General features: G+C 47.7%; 2 protein-coding genes across 6 annotated transcripts; one reads left to right on the top strand and one right to left on the bottom strand.

The window, feature by feature from the left end:
• Positions 1-90: 90 nt before the first annotated feature.
• Positions 91-11,817, top strand: Elp5 (elongator acetyltransferase complex subunit 5). 5 transcript variants are annotated; one of them, XM_017597092.1, is made up of 8 exons: positions 91-565; positions 716-776; positions 866-946; positions 5,578-5,804; positions 8,667-8,848; positions 10,291-10,386; positions 10,800-10,900; positions 11,484-11,817. In XM_017597092.1, exons 1-8 carry the CDS (start codon positions 466-468, stop codon positions 11,596-11,598), a joined length of 963 nt encoding a protein of 320 aa, XP_017452581.1. In that variant the 5' UTR covers positions 91-465; the 3' UTR covers positions 11,599-11,817. The 5 variants fall into 5 exon arrangements, 4 of the variants coding, with proteins under 4 accessions (XP_017452581.1, XP_038941391.1, NP_001001718.1 ...); NM_001001718.1 differs by having other exon boundaries at positions 259-565; positions 5,578-5,798; XR_005489736.2 differs by lacking the exons at positions 8,667-8,848; positions 11,484-11,817 and having other exon boundaries at positions 10,800-10,851.
• Positions 11,818-12,168: 351 nt separating this feature from the next.
• On the bottom strand, positions 12,169-14,370 carry Cldn7 (claudin 7). Its single transcript, NM_031702.2, has 4 exons — positions 13,749-14,370; positions 12,797-12,961; positions 12,601-12,685; positions 12,169-12,511 (listed from the first exon to the last, which is right to left on the bottom strand). Exons 1-4 carry the CDS (start codon positions 13,969-13,971, stop codon positions 12,349-12,351), a joined length of 636 nt encoding a protein of 211 aa, NP_113890.1. The 5' UTR covers positions 13,972-14,370; the 3' UTR covers positions 12,169-12,348.
• Positions 14,371-17,581: the final 3,211 nt, after the last annotated feature.

The following is a 17,581-nucleotide window of genomic DNA, read 5'->3' as shown; positions in this document are numbered from 1 at the left end:
TGACATTACTTCCGGTAGTGACGTGTATTCACTTCCCCGGGATTGATGTTTCCCTCAACTCATTCTGAAGAGGGAGGGTAGAGTTAAGGAAAGCAGTGCTCTGACCAAGGATGCAGCGTTACGCACGCGCACAAGGTTACTGCGGGGCGGGACCTGGGGAGAAGCCCGGAACGATGTGGGCGTGGCTGAGTTACGTCATTTATTCCCAGGTTCGGACCTTCTTGGGGATTGGATCTCGTGCGACCTCTATCCTTGTCCCCATCCCACTGATAACTGTTCCAACGGCCTTTCTCGCCCCAGTCATGGTGCAAGAACAGATTAAGGATGTCGTCTCTAGGACTGTGTACAGAGGCTCAGGAGCGGCCCCTCCGAGTAAGCCTTCTGAGAATACTGAACATAAAAAAAGAAGAAAACAGGGTCTGCGTTCCGGACTTTGCGGTCCTTTAAGGTTGGACGCAATCCTCAATGCCCCGCCTCCTTAGTGGTGACGACATCAGAAGGCGTCCTGAGGCGTCAGAGATGCTGGACTCGTTGTTGGCCACCGGTGGTTTGGTGCTTCTTCGAGGTGAGGGATAAAGGCATGCGGTGGTAGCCTTGGGCTTGGCTGAAGGAGCGGGAGCCTAGAAGATCCTCCGGGGATACCCGGCTAGGGGTGGGAGCCGTGGTCGGAGACCCGAGGGCTCAGTATATCTCACCCATATTTGGCTCTCCACAGATTCCGTGGAGTGGGAGGGGCGTGGTCTCCTGAAGGCTCTTATCAAGAAATCTGCACTTCGGTGAGTTAGCCCACAGCTTCTCCTGGTCCTTCCCGGGAAAGGAGCCGGTACCCCCACTCTTCAACATATCTCCTTCATCTCTGCCTTAGTGGGGAGCAAGTCCACGTTCTGGGCTGTGAGGTGAGTGAAGAAGAGTTTCGCGAAGGTCTCGGCTCTGATGTCAACAGCCGGTAAGAATACATTCGGTTTCATTCGGACTACAGTTGCTAAGAGCTTCTCTTCAACAGACAGCACAGAATCTCGTATTGTGGAGAAACTGGGATCGTACGATTTGGGACAGTAAAAATTAAAAGACTAGGGAAGTGTCTTTTAGAGACTTTGGCCGACTAGATTGGAGAAAGGACACACCAGTGATGGAAAGGGACATGAGGCTGTTATAAGGCTCAAGACCATAGATGCTAGAATCGAATTGAAAATGCAGGTCAGGATAAAGGAATATACTAATTCCAAAGGGTAATAGGCTAAATTAACCTTTTGGCAGAACTTTTTAAGACTTTTTTTTTTTTTTGGTTCTTTTTTTTCGGAGCTGGGGACCAAACCCAGGGCCTTGCGATTCCTAGGCAAGCGCTCTACCACTGAGCTAAATCCCCAACCCCAAGACTTATTTTTTTTTAAGTGATTGTGTTACTTAATTTTTTTATTTATTATATATAAGTACACAGTAACTGTCTTCAGACACCAGAAAAGGGTATCAGATCTCATTACAGATGGTTGTGAGCCACCATGTGGTTGCTGGGATTTGAACTCAGGACCTCTGGAAGAGCAGTCAGTGCTCTTAAACCGCAGAGCCATCTCCGGCCCTTAAGACTTCTTTAATTAAAAAAAAAAAAAAAAATGAGGGTTGGGGATTTAGCTCAGCGGTAGAGCGCTTGCCTAGCGAGCGCAAGGCCCTGGGTTCGGTCCCCAGCTCCGGAAAAAAAAAAAAAAATGACATAAGGGTCACTGCAGTAGTACACACTTTTAATCCTTGCACTCAAGGCAGATAAAGGCACATCTCTTGTATTTGAAGCCAGCCTGGTCTACATAGTAGAGTTCCACACCAGTCGGGAAGCTATGTAGTGAGACGCTGTCTCTAAACGAATAATAAATATAAAACAAATAAATCGGGCTGGAGAGATGGCTCAACAGTTAAGAGCACTGCTGCTCTTCTAAAGATCAGAAGTTCAATTCCCAGCAACCACATGGTGGTTCACAACCATCTGGAATAGAATCTGATGCTCTCTTCCAGTGTGTCTAAAGACAGCTACAGTGTACTTACATACATAAAATAAATGAATTAAAAAAAAAAAAAGCAAATCTTATTCCTTAAAAAACACAAGTAACCACAGTTACTTAAATGATTGTTTTCTTAAGGTTTTTCCACAATTATATGTTAAAAAGACAAAATTACTTTAAAAGGTTTTGTATTTATTTTATTTTATGTGTATAAGTGTTTTACGTATGTTTGTGGACCATGGGCATGCCTTGGTACTTGCAGAAATCAGAAAAGTGCTCTTCCAGAGGTCCTGAGTTCAATTTCTAGCAACCACATGGTGGCTCACAACCATCTGTAATGGGATCTGATTCCCTCTTCTGGTGTTTCTCAGGACAGCTACAGTGTACTCATATACATAAAATAAATGCTTTTTAAAAATGACAAACGTCGGGCTGGAGAGATGGCTCAGCGGTTAAGAGCACCCGACTGCTCTTCCAGAGGTCATGAGTTCAATTCCCAGCAACCACATGGTGGCTCACAACCATCTGTAAAGAGATCCGATGCCCTCTTCTGGTGTATCTGAAGACAGCTACAGTGTACTTATATATAATAAATAAATAAATCTTTTAAAAAAAAAAAATGACAAACGTCTAAAGTGCTGAAGTGGGTGGAATCTAATTCAAACACTGAAGTAAAGCGACAGGCGCAGTATGAAGGCAGTAATCCAAGCCTTCATCTCCCCCCCCCCCCCCCCCAGGGCTGGGGACCGAACCCAGGACCTTGTGCTTCCTAGGTAAGCGCTCTACCACTGAGCCAAATCCCCAACCCCCAAGCCTTCATCTTATTTTCATTATGTGTAGAATCAAGTGAAGTTAGTGTGTTTAGCAAAAATGATCTTTAGATCTCTAAGTAGGCTTTTTTGTTTTTGTTTTTCAAGACAGGCTTTCTCTGTGTAGTTCTCAATGTATTGGAACTACTTTTATAGGCCAAGCTAGACTCAAACACAGAGGTCTGTCTGCTTGTTTCCTGAGTGCTGGGATTAAAGACATGTACCACAATACCTAGCAAGCCCTAGGGTCAATCCCCACTATCCAGATGGTCCTGGTAGCACATGCCTTTATACTAGCACTTGAGAGACAGAGGCAGGTCAGTCTCTTATGAATTCAAGGCTAGCCTGGTCTTCATAGTAAGTTACAAGCCAGCCAAGGCAACCTAGCGAGATCCTGTCTCAGAAGATAAAATAATAGGGGATGGAAAGATGGTTCAGTGATTAAGAGCACTGGTGATTCTTCCAGAGGACCTGGGTTCAATTCCCAGTACTCACCTGGCAGCTGACTATCTGTAACTCTAGATCCAGAAGATCTGACACCCACACACAGATATGAATGCACTCAAAACCACCAATGCACATTACGTAAATTTTCTTTAAAAAAATATTAAAAATTAATATTAAAAATTAATCATAGGGGGTTGGGGATTTAGCTCAGTGGTAGAGCGTTTGCCTAGCAGATGCAAGGCCCTGGGTTCGGTCCCCAGCTCTGAAAAAAAGAAAAGAAAAAAAAAATGAATCATAGGGGCTAGAGAGATGGCTCAGCAGTCAAGAGTGCCTACTGTCCTTGCAGGGGACTCGGTTTGGTTGTCAGAACCTACACAGGATACCTGTATTTCCAGTTCAAGGGTATCTAACATCCTCTTCTGGCTTCCTTGGGCACTTGTGCTCACACACACTCATATACATATGATTAAAAGTGAGGTAAAATCCTTGTTAAACTTGTTTTAGAGACTAGATGCATGTCTCAGTTGGTAATGAAGTGCCTTCTTTGCCTGCTCAGAGTCCTGAATCTAATCTCTAGCACTGCTATGATTCCAGCACTTAGGAAGTGTAGACAGGCAGGTCAAAAATTCAGGGTCATCCTTGACCACATAACAATTTTGACCGTATCTCCTAAAATTATTAATAATAGTAATTAGAGGAGAAGGTAGTTTTTTAGGAACATCAGATTATCTGAAGCTGGGGTTTCAGGTAGCTGGGAACTGAGGCAGTGAGGAGTGATGACAGGTTGGGCAATCCAAAGGAAAGACCCTAGAAGTCAAAAGATAGGCAGTGTACTTACTGACCTAGGAGCTGGTAGTATAGACGACTGCCTTTGAGTTGTTGAGAATGCTGCTTAATTCAGTGCTAGAGTCTGGGCTTGCATCAGCACTCACTGCTGCGCTGATGCACTCCTCCTCAAGGCAAAGGAAGCAACAAAGTAACGAAGGACAGGCTGGAGAGGTCAGAGCGATAAAGGGCACCTGACTGCAGAAGACTCACAGAGCACAATAGAAGTTTAGGTGTTGGGCCAAAGACGGTTGGGAGAGAGCGAGTCACACCATACCTTTGAGAAACACTAGTCCATTGATTACCTTGTAGAGACTGTAACAGAACAAGGCAGCCTGGATGTGGAGACTAGTTGAGAAGGTTGCTGCAGTACCCATGTTCACTCACTAGGTGTATCTATACTGAGGATCAAAAACCTGGAGCTGCGCTAGGACACTGGGGACAGAAGAGTAGATGAGGCAACCTTGCTTCCTGCCCTAGTAAATCTTAGAAAGCAGTGGTAAGAAATGATAGAGGCCTTTGCATAGAGGAATCTCTACAGGAGAGGGCTTTTGTTATTCTTGCTTGGGCTTTGGTTCTGAAACAGGGTTCTAGTACATATCCCTGACTGATCTGGAACTTACTCTGTCTACCAGACAGATCTTTAGCTCACAGAGATGTTTGTCTCTGCCTCCTGACTGCTGGGATTACATGTTTGCACCACCATGCCTAGTTTAACAATTTTTTTGGTTTGGTTAGGGGGTAGGGGAGTTGTTGTGTTTCAAAACAGGGTTTCTCTGTGTCTGTAGTCCTGGGTAGCATTCAGTCTGTAGATCAGGCTGGCCTTGAACTTAGAGATCCTCCTGCCTCTTCCTCCCAAGTTCCACTACAGCCTGGCAAGATAGGTACATTGATTGATTGATTGATCAGTTGATTGATTGATCGGTTGACTTTATATATATGAGTACACTGTAGCTGTCTTCAGACATACCAAAAGACGGTATCAGATCCCATTACAGATGGTTGTGAGCCACCATGAGGTTGCTGGGAATTGAACTCAGGACCTCTGGAAAACAGCTCTTAACCGCTGAACCATCTCTCCAGGCCAAGATGTACTTTTTAATAATTGTATGTAAATGGATATGTGCACATGAGTGTAGGTACCTGTGGAATTGAGAAAAGGGCATCAGATCCCCTGAAAGTGGAGTCACAGGGCATTGGGGATTTAGCTCAGTGGTAGAGCACTTGCCTAGCAAGCGCAAGGCCCTGGGTTCGGACCCCAGCTCCGAAAAAAAAAAGAAAGAAAAAAAAAAGAACTTTAAAGGATAGAATTCCCAGTTAGGAGGTCTTAAATAGGGTCTAAAGCCAAGCTTGGTTATGAGACACCAAACTATGTGCTGTCAGCTACTAAATCCTTCCAGTCATTAGCTTTCATTAACATTTAAGATGTTGGCAAACATTGAGAAAGAGTCCAAAAATTAGGAAGAAACTCAAGGTTGTAATGTGTTCCTGTTTTCTCTTTGTAGCCTAGTTTACCATGACCTCTTCAGAGACCCTCTGAACTGGTCACAACCTGGGGAAGCTGCTCCTGAAGGACCTCTAAAAGCCTTGAGATCCATGTGCAGAAGGACAGACCGTGGCTCTGTCACCATCGCCCTTGACTCTCTCAGCTGGCTGCTATGTCACATTCCCTGTGTTACACTCTGTCAAGCCCTACATGCTCTGAGCCAGCGAAATGTAGACCCAGGTGCAGGTGCGGAAGGTTCCCCCTTTGTTCTTTACCCTAGTCCAGCTCCTCCTGCCAAAGAATGTCGTCCTTTCTTTTTCCAACAATAAGCATCAGGGATCTGCAGTGTGACATTCTGCCATGTCCTTTTGGGGACAATTGGGGGTGGAGTGGTAGAGTTGGAGGTTTGTTGTTTTGAGGCTTATGTGTGTATCTAGCTGGGCATAGGTGGATACACTTAACCCCTGCACTTGGGAGGCAGAGACAGTTGCATGGATTTCTGTGAGTTCAAGGCCAACCTAGTAGTCTACAGAGCTAGTTCCAGGACAGCTAGAGGCTACCCAAAGAAACACTATCAAAAAAACAAAAACAATAACAGCAACAGGAGTATGTACACCCATATGTGATGTGTGCAAGTGTGTGTGTACAGGTTCACTCACGTGCCTCTGTGAAGAGAGGCCAGAGAGAGAATTGGTGCCTTCTCTGTCATTCTTTGTCTATTCCTCTGATACAGAGTCTACCCCTGAACCTGGGACTCAAATGTTCTCAGTTAGACTTGAAGCCAGCAAGTCCCCGCTCCTCAGCTACCTCCCATGGAGCTGGGGTACAGCATGTTCCTGGGTGCTGGGCCTATTATATAGGTGCTAGGGTCAAATCTGTCCTTATGACTGTGAAATAAGAACCTTTAAATGTTCGGCCATCTCTCCAGCCCTGGTGGAGTGTTTTGTTTGTTTAATTGTTCTTGGTTTTTTACACAGGGTCTGTTTTCGAGGGTTTTCTGGAATCGAGAACATCTGCCTCCACTGCTAGAGCTCTAGCATACACCTAAATTAAGAGAGCTGTGAGGATTTTGTTTGGATTACATTTTTTTGTGTGATTCTTGTCTGCACATACTTCTGTGCACCGTGCGCTTGCCTGGTGGAGGATGTGCAGGGTCTGGCTGGGCAGAGAGGATGGTCCACCCTGAGCGTCTGATCTGCTTTTGCCTCCTGGCTGAGTACAGGCCTGTACTTCCATGCAGTGTACAGGGCGCTAAGGCTGGAGGCCAGGGGTGATGTGAGCCAGGCAGCTGTGCTCAATAGCTCATTCCTCCTTTAACAAGTATAACAAGTGCATCATCAGGTACAATTTTAAATAATGGAAAAGCAAAGGCTGACCTTTCAGGTCATAAAAAATATAAAAAAGTAAATGGCTGGAAATAAATTCCACACTTACAAAGGTCTAGCTGCGTTCTCAGGATCACACAAACTGGACGAGGCAGGTGTTTACACCTGTAATCCGGAACTTAGGAGGTGGGGGGTTCCTCTACTAAGGAACAACCTAAGAGTACTAAAGAAAATAAATAACTAAAAGTGAAAGGGAGCCATTATAAGATGGTCTGACAGGGGATGTAAGGCAGAGGGATTGTTTTGATATGTGCACTGATCCCTTGAGAAAGGATCTTATCTCAAAGAGCAGGGATCAGCCAGACAAAATGTGGCCAGATAGGAGCCTGGAGCGGCTCTATAGATACAGGAAAATCTTATGGGGGTGGGGGGATGTGGTTGTGAAGGCCTCTAGTCCTTGTACTAGGGAAGCAGATCAGTTCTAGGTCATCTTTAGCTTTACTGTGAGTTCAGAACCATCCTGGACAACATAAGACCCTGTCTCAAAAAAAAGGAAGTGTTGGGAATATGATAGCTTTAGGATAAGCCAGTTGAAATTGTTGTATAGTTTGATCTGAAATGCTGACCTATGGGCTGGAGATGGCTCATTGGTTAAGAGCACTGGTTGCTCTTCCAGAGGTCCTGAATTCAATTCCTAGCAACCACATCATGGCTCACAACCATCAGTAATGGGATCTGATGCCATCTTCTGGTGTCTGAAGACAGCTACAATGTACTCATATAAATAATAAATCTTTTTTTTAAAAAATGCTGGCCTGGGGGTTGGGGATTTAGCTCAGTGGTAGAGCGCTTGCCTAGGAAGCACAAGGCCCTGGGTTCAGTCCCCAGCTCTGAAAAAAAGAACAAAAAAAAAATGCTGGCCTATATAAAAAAATCAAATGTTGAGAGCTGGGGGGAATGGCTCAGTGGTTAAGAGCACGTGCTGCTTTTTCAATGGACTGCAATTTGGTTCCCAACACCTACAACTACCTGCTTCTCCAGTTTTAGGAGATCAAGTACCAACACCCTCTTCTGACCTCTGGATACTCATACACATCAATAAAAATAAACTTGTTTGATTAGACCTGGCTGTGGTGGCTTACACCTTTAATCCTACCAGAGGCAGGCTGATCTTTTATGAGTTCAAGACCAGCCTGGTCAAGTCCAGACCATCTACTGAGACCTTACCTCAAACTTTTTTTTAATTACAAAAGAATTAAAATGTACCAAATTGGGCCAACCAACAAGCTAGCTCAGTGGGTAACGATGCTTACTGCCAAATCTAATAACCTTTATTCAACACCTGGATCCCACATTGTAAAAGAACAGTGTACAAAAGTAAGCTTCTGATCTCCACAAGCATGCCATGGCACATGCACACCATGCATAGTGTGGTAAAGTGGTCAGTGCCATGTATCTTAGGTAGTGCTCCCAAGGAGGGAGGAAGAGGCTGATACACACAGCTTACAGCAGCTCAGTAACTAACAAGGCTACAGAGTTCGGAGACACATGATAAATTGTTGGTGTTGAAGTCGGTGGTCCCCTGATCATATCCATGTTGGATAATTAAGGTGTGGACTAACAGAAGCACAGAGATGTGTGGTGAGATGCTAAGGTTGGTCAAGATAAAAGTCCAGTTACCAGTTATGGTATTCCTTTCTTCCCTTCACTGTTTGCTCCCCGAGGCCTTCAAGAAAATGATGCCTGTTATCTTTCATGTTCTGCATTTATTGTCCCTGTCCAGGTGATAACCCCCTGATAGAGCAGGTGCGGGTCCTGGGCCTCCTGCATGAAGAGCTTCATGGTCCTGGCCCCGTGGGAGCAGTGAGCAGCCTTGCTCACACAGAGGTGACTCTGAGTGGTAAAATGGACCAGACTTCAGCCTCCATCCTCTGTCGAAGGCCCCAACAACGTGCAACTTACCAGGTCAGGAGAGACAACGGAGAAGACTGGAGATTAGGATCAAAGAAAGGCCAGTTTCTTAGTCAGGGTTTCTATTGCTGTATAAAAACACCATGACCAGAAGCAACTTAAGGATGAAGTGGTTTATTCATTTGGCTTACACTTCCACATTGTCATCCCTCATCAAAGGAAGCCAGGATAGGAACTCAAACAGGGCAAGGAACCGGGAGGCAAGGGCTGATGCAGAGGCCATGGAAGAGATCTAGAACTGTGTACTGGCTTCTCTTTTTTAATTTTTTTTAAAGATTTACTTATTTTATGCATATGAATACACTATAGCTATCTTCAAACACACCAGAAGAGGGCATCAGATCCCATTACAGATGGCTGTGAGCCACCATGTGGTTGCTGGGAATTGAATTCACCACCTTTGGAAGAACAGTCAGTGCTCTTTACCACTGAGCCATCTCTCCAGCCCCTACTGGCATCTATCTATCTATCTATCTATCTATCTATCTATCTATCTATCTATCACTAATAAGAAAACACTCCACCACTGGCTCTTACAGAGGCTTGTCCTCATTTAGGTTCCTGCTTTTAGATGACTTCTGTGAATTGACATCAAGCTGCCAGCACAGGCAGCAAGATGGGATGAGTGATAAAAATTGACGTTCCTGGGGCTGGAGAGATGGCTCAGTGGTTAAGAGCACTGACTGCTCTTCCAGAGGTCCTGAGTTCAAATCCCAGCAACCACATGGTGGCTCACGACCATCTGTAATAGGATCGGATGCCCTCTTCTGGTGTGTCTGAGGAGAGGAACAGTGTACTCACATAAAATAAATAAATCTTCAAAAAAGAAAAACTTTGATGTTCCCTTGGGAAGCAGAGGCAGAAGAACCAGGAGTTAAAGTTCCCTAGTAAGCTGAGGAACAGACAGCCTGGGCTGTGTGATCCATGCAGCCACCTCAAAAAACAAACAGGGATGGACAGTTGGTCTAGTTACTTCCGTGGTGTTCTTGTCTTGTGTAGGCAGGGTCTCACTGTGTAGCTTTTTCAGCCTGAAACTTAGATTAAGGCTAGCTTTGAACCCACAGAGATCTGTCTGCCTCTGCCTCCCAAGTGCTGGGGCTAAAGGGGTGTCCACCACACCCAACCTGGGTTTTACTTCTGTGCTTGAAGTCATTATTTCATCCTGTTATTCAGACTGGGCAACAAACCCAAATATGTTAAAATTTAAGTCACCTAAGTAGTTAATGTAAGAACCATAATTTGAACTCAGGGTTGCTCAATTCAAGAGCCCATAAGCCAGACAGACAGGCTGGTGCACACCTTTGACACCATCACTTGAGAGGCCAGCCAGGGCTCCATAGAGAAACCCTGTCTCAGGAAGAAAAGTCTATTAATGTAGCAAATTAAGGAATGTGCCTTACAGCAAATGAATGAGGGGATTTTTTTTCTTCCCTAAGACTTGGTGGTTCTCCATTCTTCCTGACTTCAGCCTGGATCTCCATGAAGGTCTTCCCCTCCATTCTGAGCTACACCGGGATCCTCACACAACCCAGGTATCAAAAATGGCAAGTCCAGGGGCTGAGGATTTAGCTCAGTGGTAGAGCGCTTACCTAGGAAGCGCAAGGCCCTGGGTTCGGTCCCCAGCTCCGAAAAAAAGAACCAAAAAAAAAAAAAAAATGGCAAGGCCAGAGCAAGGGTGTGAGCTTAGAGTCTGGCAAAAGAAAAAATAAAAACAAGATATTCGCTGGGCAGCTGTACACACACCTTTAGTCCCAGCACTCAGGAGGCAGAGGCAAGGGGATCTCTGAGTTCCAGGACAGCCTGGTCTACAGAGTGAGTTCTAGGACAGCCAGGCCTACACAGAGAAATCCTGCCTCAAAACACGGAAAGGGGGAGGGGGAGTAGAAGTGTTGGGGGTCTGGGACTTGGAAAGTAGATCTGAGCGGTCACAGCATTGTGCCTACAGGTGGATCCTGCCAGTCATTTGACCTTTAACCTTCACTTATCCAAGAAAGAAAGAGAAGCCAAAGACAGCCTCACTCTGCCTTTCCAGTTCAGCTCTGAAAAGTAAGGTTGGGCTTGGATCAGCATCTGTGTCACAGAAAGGTGGGGTGATGACAGGTTATTGATTAACCTCAAGATTTTATAGGGGCTGAAGTCCACCTCCAGAGACAGGTCTAGGGAGTGGTTCCATACCCACCTATACCCAATTCCCACAATGATAGAGGACCTTCCTGTATTTCCCTCCAGTAAAGCCATGGGCCCTGGGTAGCCATGGACTAATAGAGCCAGACCAGATGGGGAGGTGACCCTTTTCTCCAGGCAGCAGTGAAAACCACAATGTATATGAGTGTCTCGAGGGTTTGTTCATAGGAGCTCAGGAGATGCTTCTTACTCTGTACTCAGTATGTGGGTGGGTGTGAAGCAAGACTGAAAAATCCTTGCCTTCAAGCTAAGGACCTGGGATTATTAGAGCAGTTCAGGACAGTCCCTGTCCTGTCCAGGACCTAGTGATACTTCAGCGCTGATCACTCTCAGAACTTAAGGAGCAAAGACCTGGGATGGGTTACCTACGCTAATATCCTTGTACCTAGAAGGAACTGTCCAGATTTGACTTAGCACCCACCCTCACCATTTCTTCCTTCCTCAGACAGCAAGCTCTGCTGCATCCAGTGCCAGGCCAGACCACTGGCCGCATCTTCTACGAGCCAGATGCTTTTGATGATGTGGACCAAGAAGACCCAGATGACGACCTAGATATTTGACAGACATATAGGAGAGGAAGGCTGTGGGCTCAGAACCATCCTGCTGTTAGCAGACTCTGCCTTTGTTGCTTTGTCTGGAGAGGCTGTGTCTTGTGAGCCAAGGAGAAGCATCAAGCTGGGGCAGAAAGGGTGGTGAGAGTGTAGTATATGCCCAGAGAATAAGAAATCCCCTCCTCCCGTGCCCATTTCTAATAAAATATATGTGTGTGTTACTCAAAACCTCTCTTAACTGCTTAAACAAGAGTGGATGTTGGGGATGGTGAGATAGCAACAGGAAAAGGTACTTGCCACATTCCCAGTGACCTGAGTTCAGTCCCTGGAACCCACTGCACAAAGCTATCCTCTGCCCTACACATACCCACCCATATACCATTAGGGCACACGGAATAATAATGGGAAAGAAGTTTAGGGAGAGTAGGTAAAAGCCTAAGACTAAAGCTGAGGCACTAGGCCTAAGAAAGTAGGGGCTGAAGACCTGGAGGCATCACTGAACTACATGTGCTGTAGGTACACTTTAGTTCCAACTTCTGTGCAAGGGTCTGCGTCTGGAGAAAGCCTGAAAAGACCTAATTTCCAAAACTTAATTTTATTACTGTACAAAAGCACACCCTCCCCATGTTTTGTCTTCCTCTCCCACCCACCCCCCTCGGCCCTCCCCCCCCTCCCACAGGGAACTATACATGGTGTTTGGCGGTGGAGTGACCAGGAGGCCTTTGCCTCACACCTTGCCCACAGGCTGGGGTCCCCAGCTCACACGTATTCCTTAGAGGAGTTGGACTTAGGGTAGGAGCGGGGTGCACGGTATGCAGCTTTGCTTTCACTGCCGGGGCAGGAGCAAGAGAGCAGGGCCCCTCCCAGAAGGACCAGAGCAGACCCTGCCCAGCCGATAAAGATGGCAGGACCAAACTCGTACCTGTAGGGAGAGAGGATTGGAGTCAAAATGTGGACTTGATGTCCTCCAAGTCCCAAGTCCACATATGTGTCTTTAGACTGGATACTTACTTAATATTCATGGGCGTCAAGGGGTTATAAAAGTCTGTGACAATCTGATGACCAATCCAGGAGCATGCTACCAAAGCAGCAAGACCTAGAAAGAGAAAAAAGATTCTGGTGTTGGGTGTCCAGACCAAGATCTTGGCTATGCTCTTCTGGACGAAAGAGTGAGGCTTTGGTCCCACCTTGGACCCCCATGGCTCACCTGCCACGATGAAAATAATGCCTCCAGTCATAGCTATGCGGGCCTTCTTCACTTTGTCATCTCCCCCACAGCGTGTGCATTTCATGCCCATCGTGGCGACAAACATGGCCAAGAAGCCCAACACCAAGGACACAATCATTAAGGCTCGAGTGGCCTGCGTGGCCGCTGCAGAGGAGGAGGAAGAAAGCGGTCATTGCTGGAAATGGCAGGTAGCCTTAGGATGGCGCCAGTCTAAGCGCTGCAGACCGCGCCCACTAACCCCTGGACCGTGGTCCGCCTGTCGAGTTCCGCCGACAGCCTGGGGCCCCTAGTCCAAGGTAGGCCCTGTGCAGACTGTTCCCGCCCCCACCCCGCCACCGAGGCCTTCCGTCTCTCCGCCCCGCCCTGCGCTCCAGAACCCGCCCGGGGCGCCAAGGTTTCGGTGAAACCGCTCCAGGTAGGGGGGAAGGGAGAAAGGGGGCGAAAGGGAAGTGCAGGTGGCGGCTAAGGCCCTCGCTTGGGCCACACCAACCGGCGCGTGTCCTAGCTTTGGCCCTGCTATCGAGGCCACCGGGTTTTGTGGCTTCAGCTAATCGGCCGATAAGATTAGAGGCCACAAGTGCGGTCCCACGTCTAACGAGGGCACGATTCTGCGGCCCTGAGCACCTACGTCCCTCTTCTTCTTTTGTCCGGAAAAAAAAAGCAGGGGAAGAGAAAGACCACTGACTCCCGGGGATTGGGAAGTGTTTCGTCAAGGGCTGCCCCCTTCGACCTGGGCGGAGGGGCGTGGGCCCACGTGGAACAGCCAGATCTCAGGCTCGCTCCCTCTCTGTCCCACCGACTGCGCCCAAGACCTCCACTTCCTCCTCCCTGGCAACCCCGAGCGTCCGGCCCTACGGCCTCGGCCCTGCCCCACCCAACCCCGGCCACCTTGACCCCGAGCACGTCCGTCCCGTCCGTCCCGCGATCTTACCTGGCAGGGCAAGCACCGAGTCGTACATTTTGCAGCTCATCATGCCGGTACTCTGCGTGACACACTCCATCCAGAGCCCCTTGTACATGGCCTGGGCTGTGATGATGTTGTCGCCTGCATAGGAGCTCATCTGCCACTGTGGGATAGCAGTGCTCGCTATCAGACCCACCCAGCCAAGCATGGCCATTGAAAAGCCCAGTAGTTGCAGGCCCGAGTTAGCCATTTCCTTGTCTCAGAAAAGATGGGACGCGCCGGGAGGGCGACCCTATAGTAAAACAAAAATCTGGGGAGCAGCCACACAAGAAATTTTGTATAGAGATTTAAGTCACCCAGAGGAGAAAAAAAATTTTTTTGACCGGGTAACTAAAAATCTTGTTAACCGAGCCAAACACAAATCGTCCCCTCCGGTGAAGCGACACTCTCACAACTGAGGGAACCGGCTTCGCTCGAAGGACTGGTTCCAGACAAAAGCGGTCCCCGAAGGCCAGGCGGTTCCCTCAGGCGTGCTCTGAGACTTCCCCAAGAAGTGGAGGGGCTGTTAGGGCGTGGCCCCAGAAAGTCTGCGGGCCCTTGGGTCCCGGGCTGCGGTGCGCAGCGAAGGAGCAGGCGGTGAAGTCGGCAGGTGCGGGCGAACAGGTGCGGCGCACCTGAGTATATATACGGAGGGCGTCGGGGACGCGCCCCCGCGGGCACCCGGAGCGCAGGAGCTTGGGCGGGACCAGAGGGGCAGGCGAGAGTGACCTGACGTCACCGAAGGGACACTCACCTGAACCGGAAGTCTTGGCCCCTACCCCTCCTTGTCCAGGTGAAGAGGAAGAAACCCGAGCTCCAGGGTCACGCCCCTTCGTTTGCCTGGCTCTAACCGTTGATGGGAATAGGCGATCGCTTCTCAGAAGTCCCTGGGGTCCGAGTCTGCCCTGCAGACTCTAGGTGGCCCCTTTCTCTCTTTTCCGTACAGGTGCTCCGGGGTCGCTGTGGAGCCAGTGCCCGCAGACGCCCCTGGGAAGGCTCCCCGCCACCCTTCCACGGCAGGCTCAGGCGCTGCTATTTGACTTTCGCCTCCACTCTTTGGTCATTTGTCTTTAGTCTCCTACCATGGCCTGTCTCATCTTCAGAGGCCCTAACCCATTACAGTAAAATCACCCGTGCTGCGCCCTTCTAGGAATTTCTGCACCCAGACACACAGTCTAGCAACCTTCCGCTTCACTGCTCAAGCCTCCACGGCAGCCCTCCACAAAGCATGGCTCTCCAAAGCCCCCACATGCCTGGTCCCTAGACCCACTGGTATATGTACTAGCACCTGAGCCTGTCAGCGCCTCCTCTAATAGACAGGCTCCTTCTACCTGAAGGAGCTATCCGAGGGTGAGGAGAGGGGTAAGACCTAGGTCAGAGAGTCTGCCATGCCACACCCAACATTTCCTTCCCCCGGTTGTCATTTCAGCTTATCTTCCATTTTCCTCACCTCCTCCCCCAGCCACAAACTTTCTCTTTCCTTCATTCTGAGCTTCCAGGGACCTATTTGTGTGCCCTTTCACGTCCCCTCCGACCCACTTTAGCATCTGACTCCCCAGGGTGGCCTTTAATTCATCCCTTGAAAACCCTAGCTCAGCCCTACATTCCTTCCTACTTTTCCAAAACTCACCCCATCCTTCCTCCCAACGTGTCTCCCAAGGTTCTCATTCCTCCCGTTGATCTTTCTCCTTTTCCTGCCTTCTGCCTTTTTATTTCCTCCCCCACTTTCAGACTACGGTTGCTCCTTCCAGACCCTTGGAGCCCAGTAGCACAATGTGTCCCTCACTGCCTCCCCTAACCCGTTTCTTTCAGTCTATCTCTCCTACAACTTCCTTCCTCCTTCCACCTCCCAGGTCTTTCTTCTCTTGCTAGATTTTTTTTTTAATTTACTTTTTTTTTTTTTTGGTTCTTTTTTTCGGAGCTGGGGACCGAACCCAGGGCCTTGCGCTTCCTAGGTAAGCGCTCTACCACTGAACTAAATCCCCAGCCCCTAACTAAATCCCCAGCCCCTTTAATTTACTTGTATGTGCATTGTTTTTTTGTTTACACGTGTTATGTTTTTGTGAGGCTGTCAGGCCCTTGTGACAGATGTGAGCTGCAGTGTGGGTCCTAGGATTTGTACCTGGGTCCTCTGGAAGAGCAGTACTCTTAACCACTGAGCCATCTCTCCAGACCCCTCTCTTGATAGTTCTTCCCCTCACACATTTCTCTGTAAGTTCTCCATTTATCCAGTAAACATCTTTAAATGTCCTTCTCGTTCAGCCGATAATTAACCTGTTTTTGTATAGAATGAAGAATTAACCTGCTTTTGTTTAGAATACAGAACTTCGTGAACTCTGTTATTTGCGTCTATTTTTGACTTTTTGGATTTTTGTTTTGTGGGATGGTTTGTTTTGGTTTTCGTTGGTTTGTTGGTTGGTTTTTTGGTGAGTGGGTTGGTATTTTTGAGACAGAATCTCACCTTGTAGCTCTGTCTAGTTCAAACTCACTGTGTAGACCTGGACTTCCCAAGAGGACCACCGGGGCCTCCCCGCCCATTGCCGGGTATAGATGTCAACTTCTATACACAGCTGGGTTTTTGCTTTTGTTTTTTTGTTTGTTTGTTTGGTTGGTTGGTTGGTTGGGTGGTTGGGTTTTTTGTTTTGTTTTTTTTTAAAGTTTTTTATATTTATTGTATTTATATGAGTACACTGTAGCTGTCTTCAGACACACCAGAAGAGGGAATCGGATCCCATTACAGATGGTTGTGAACCACCATGTGGTTGCTGGGATTTGAACTCAGGACGTCTGGAAGAACAGTCAGTGTTCTTAACCACTGAGCCATCTCTCCAGCCCTTTGCTTTGTTTTAAGGTGGTTTCCTGGTTGGATGTGGTTGCTGCATGCTTTTGGAAGACGGCAGAGGCAGAAAAATAGATAGTTTAAAGCCAGCCTTCCAGAAGGGTGTGCCTTCCAGCTCTGAAAGTCTGTGTTTCTCATTCTCCTCTTGTTTGCATATTCAGGAATCACCGTCACTACCACATGCCTAGCTACTATCTAGTTGTCACCTGGAGACAACTGCCTCCAAACCAGTCTGCTCCTAGCCTTTCCTAAACTCACTCCCCAGAGTACTTCCTTTCTGTATACTTAAACCTTGCGTTCTTTTTAAAAAGTCCCTCAGTGAGGGGCTTGGGAGACAGCTCAACAATTAAGAGCACTTTCTGTTCTTGCAGAGGATCAGTGTTCTGTCATCCACATCCACATGATGACTCAACCTTCTGTAATTCCAGTACTAGGCGATCCGATGCCTCTTGTGTTGTTGTTGTTGTTTCTGTTGTTGTTGTTGTTGTTATTTACTAATGTTTTACTTATTTCATTTTTTGAGACAAAGTCTCTCTTAGTGGCCCTGGCTGTTCTGACACTTGCTATGTAGACCAGACTGCCTTGAACTCACAGGGATCCTCCTGCCTCTGCCAATGGACTACTAGGATTAAAGGAGCTGGAGCGTGGCAGGCAGTGGTGGCACATGACTTTCTTCCCAGTACGAGGGAGGCAGAGGTAGTTGGATCTCTGAGTTAGAGGCTGGGCTGGACTGGTCCTCAGAGTGAGTTCCGGGACAGCCAGGGCTATAAAGTGAAGCCCTTGGGGGAGGGGGTGGAGCAGGAGCATGAGTCACCATGCCCAGTTCCAATATCTCTTCTAACCTGATCTGGCTTTTGCATGCACTCGGACACAGACATACATACATATACATAAAAGTAAATAAATATTAAGAGTAAAATAAAAAATCATTCCATGGCACTTTTTCTTTTCCTCTGTTGCTGTGGATTGAACTCAAGAGCCT

The sequence above is a fragment of the Rattus norvegicus genome, chromosome 10 (genome assembly GCF_036323735.1).
Source record: "Rattus norvegicus strain BN/NHsdMcwi chromosome 10, GRCr8, whole genome shotgun sequence".
Classification (NCBI taxonomy): domain Eukaryota; kingdom Metazoa; phylum Chordata; class Mammalia; order Rodentia; family Muridae; genus Rattus; species Rattus norvegicus.
Note: the sequence above shows the minus strand (reverse complement) of the source record. Positions and strands in the feature narration are given on the sequence as shown.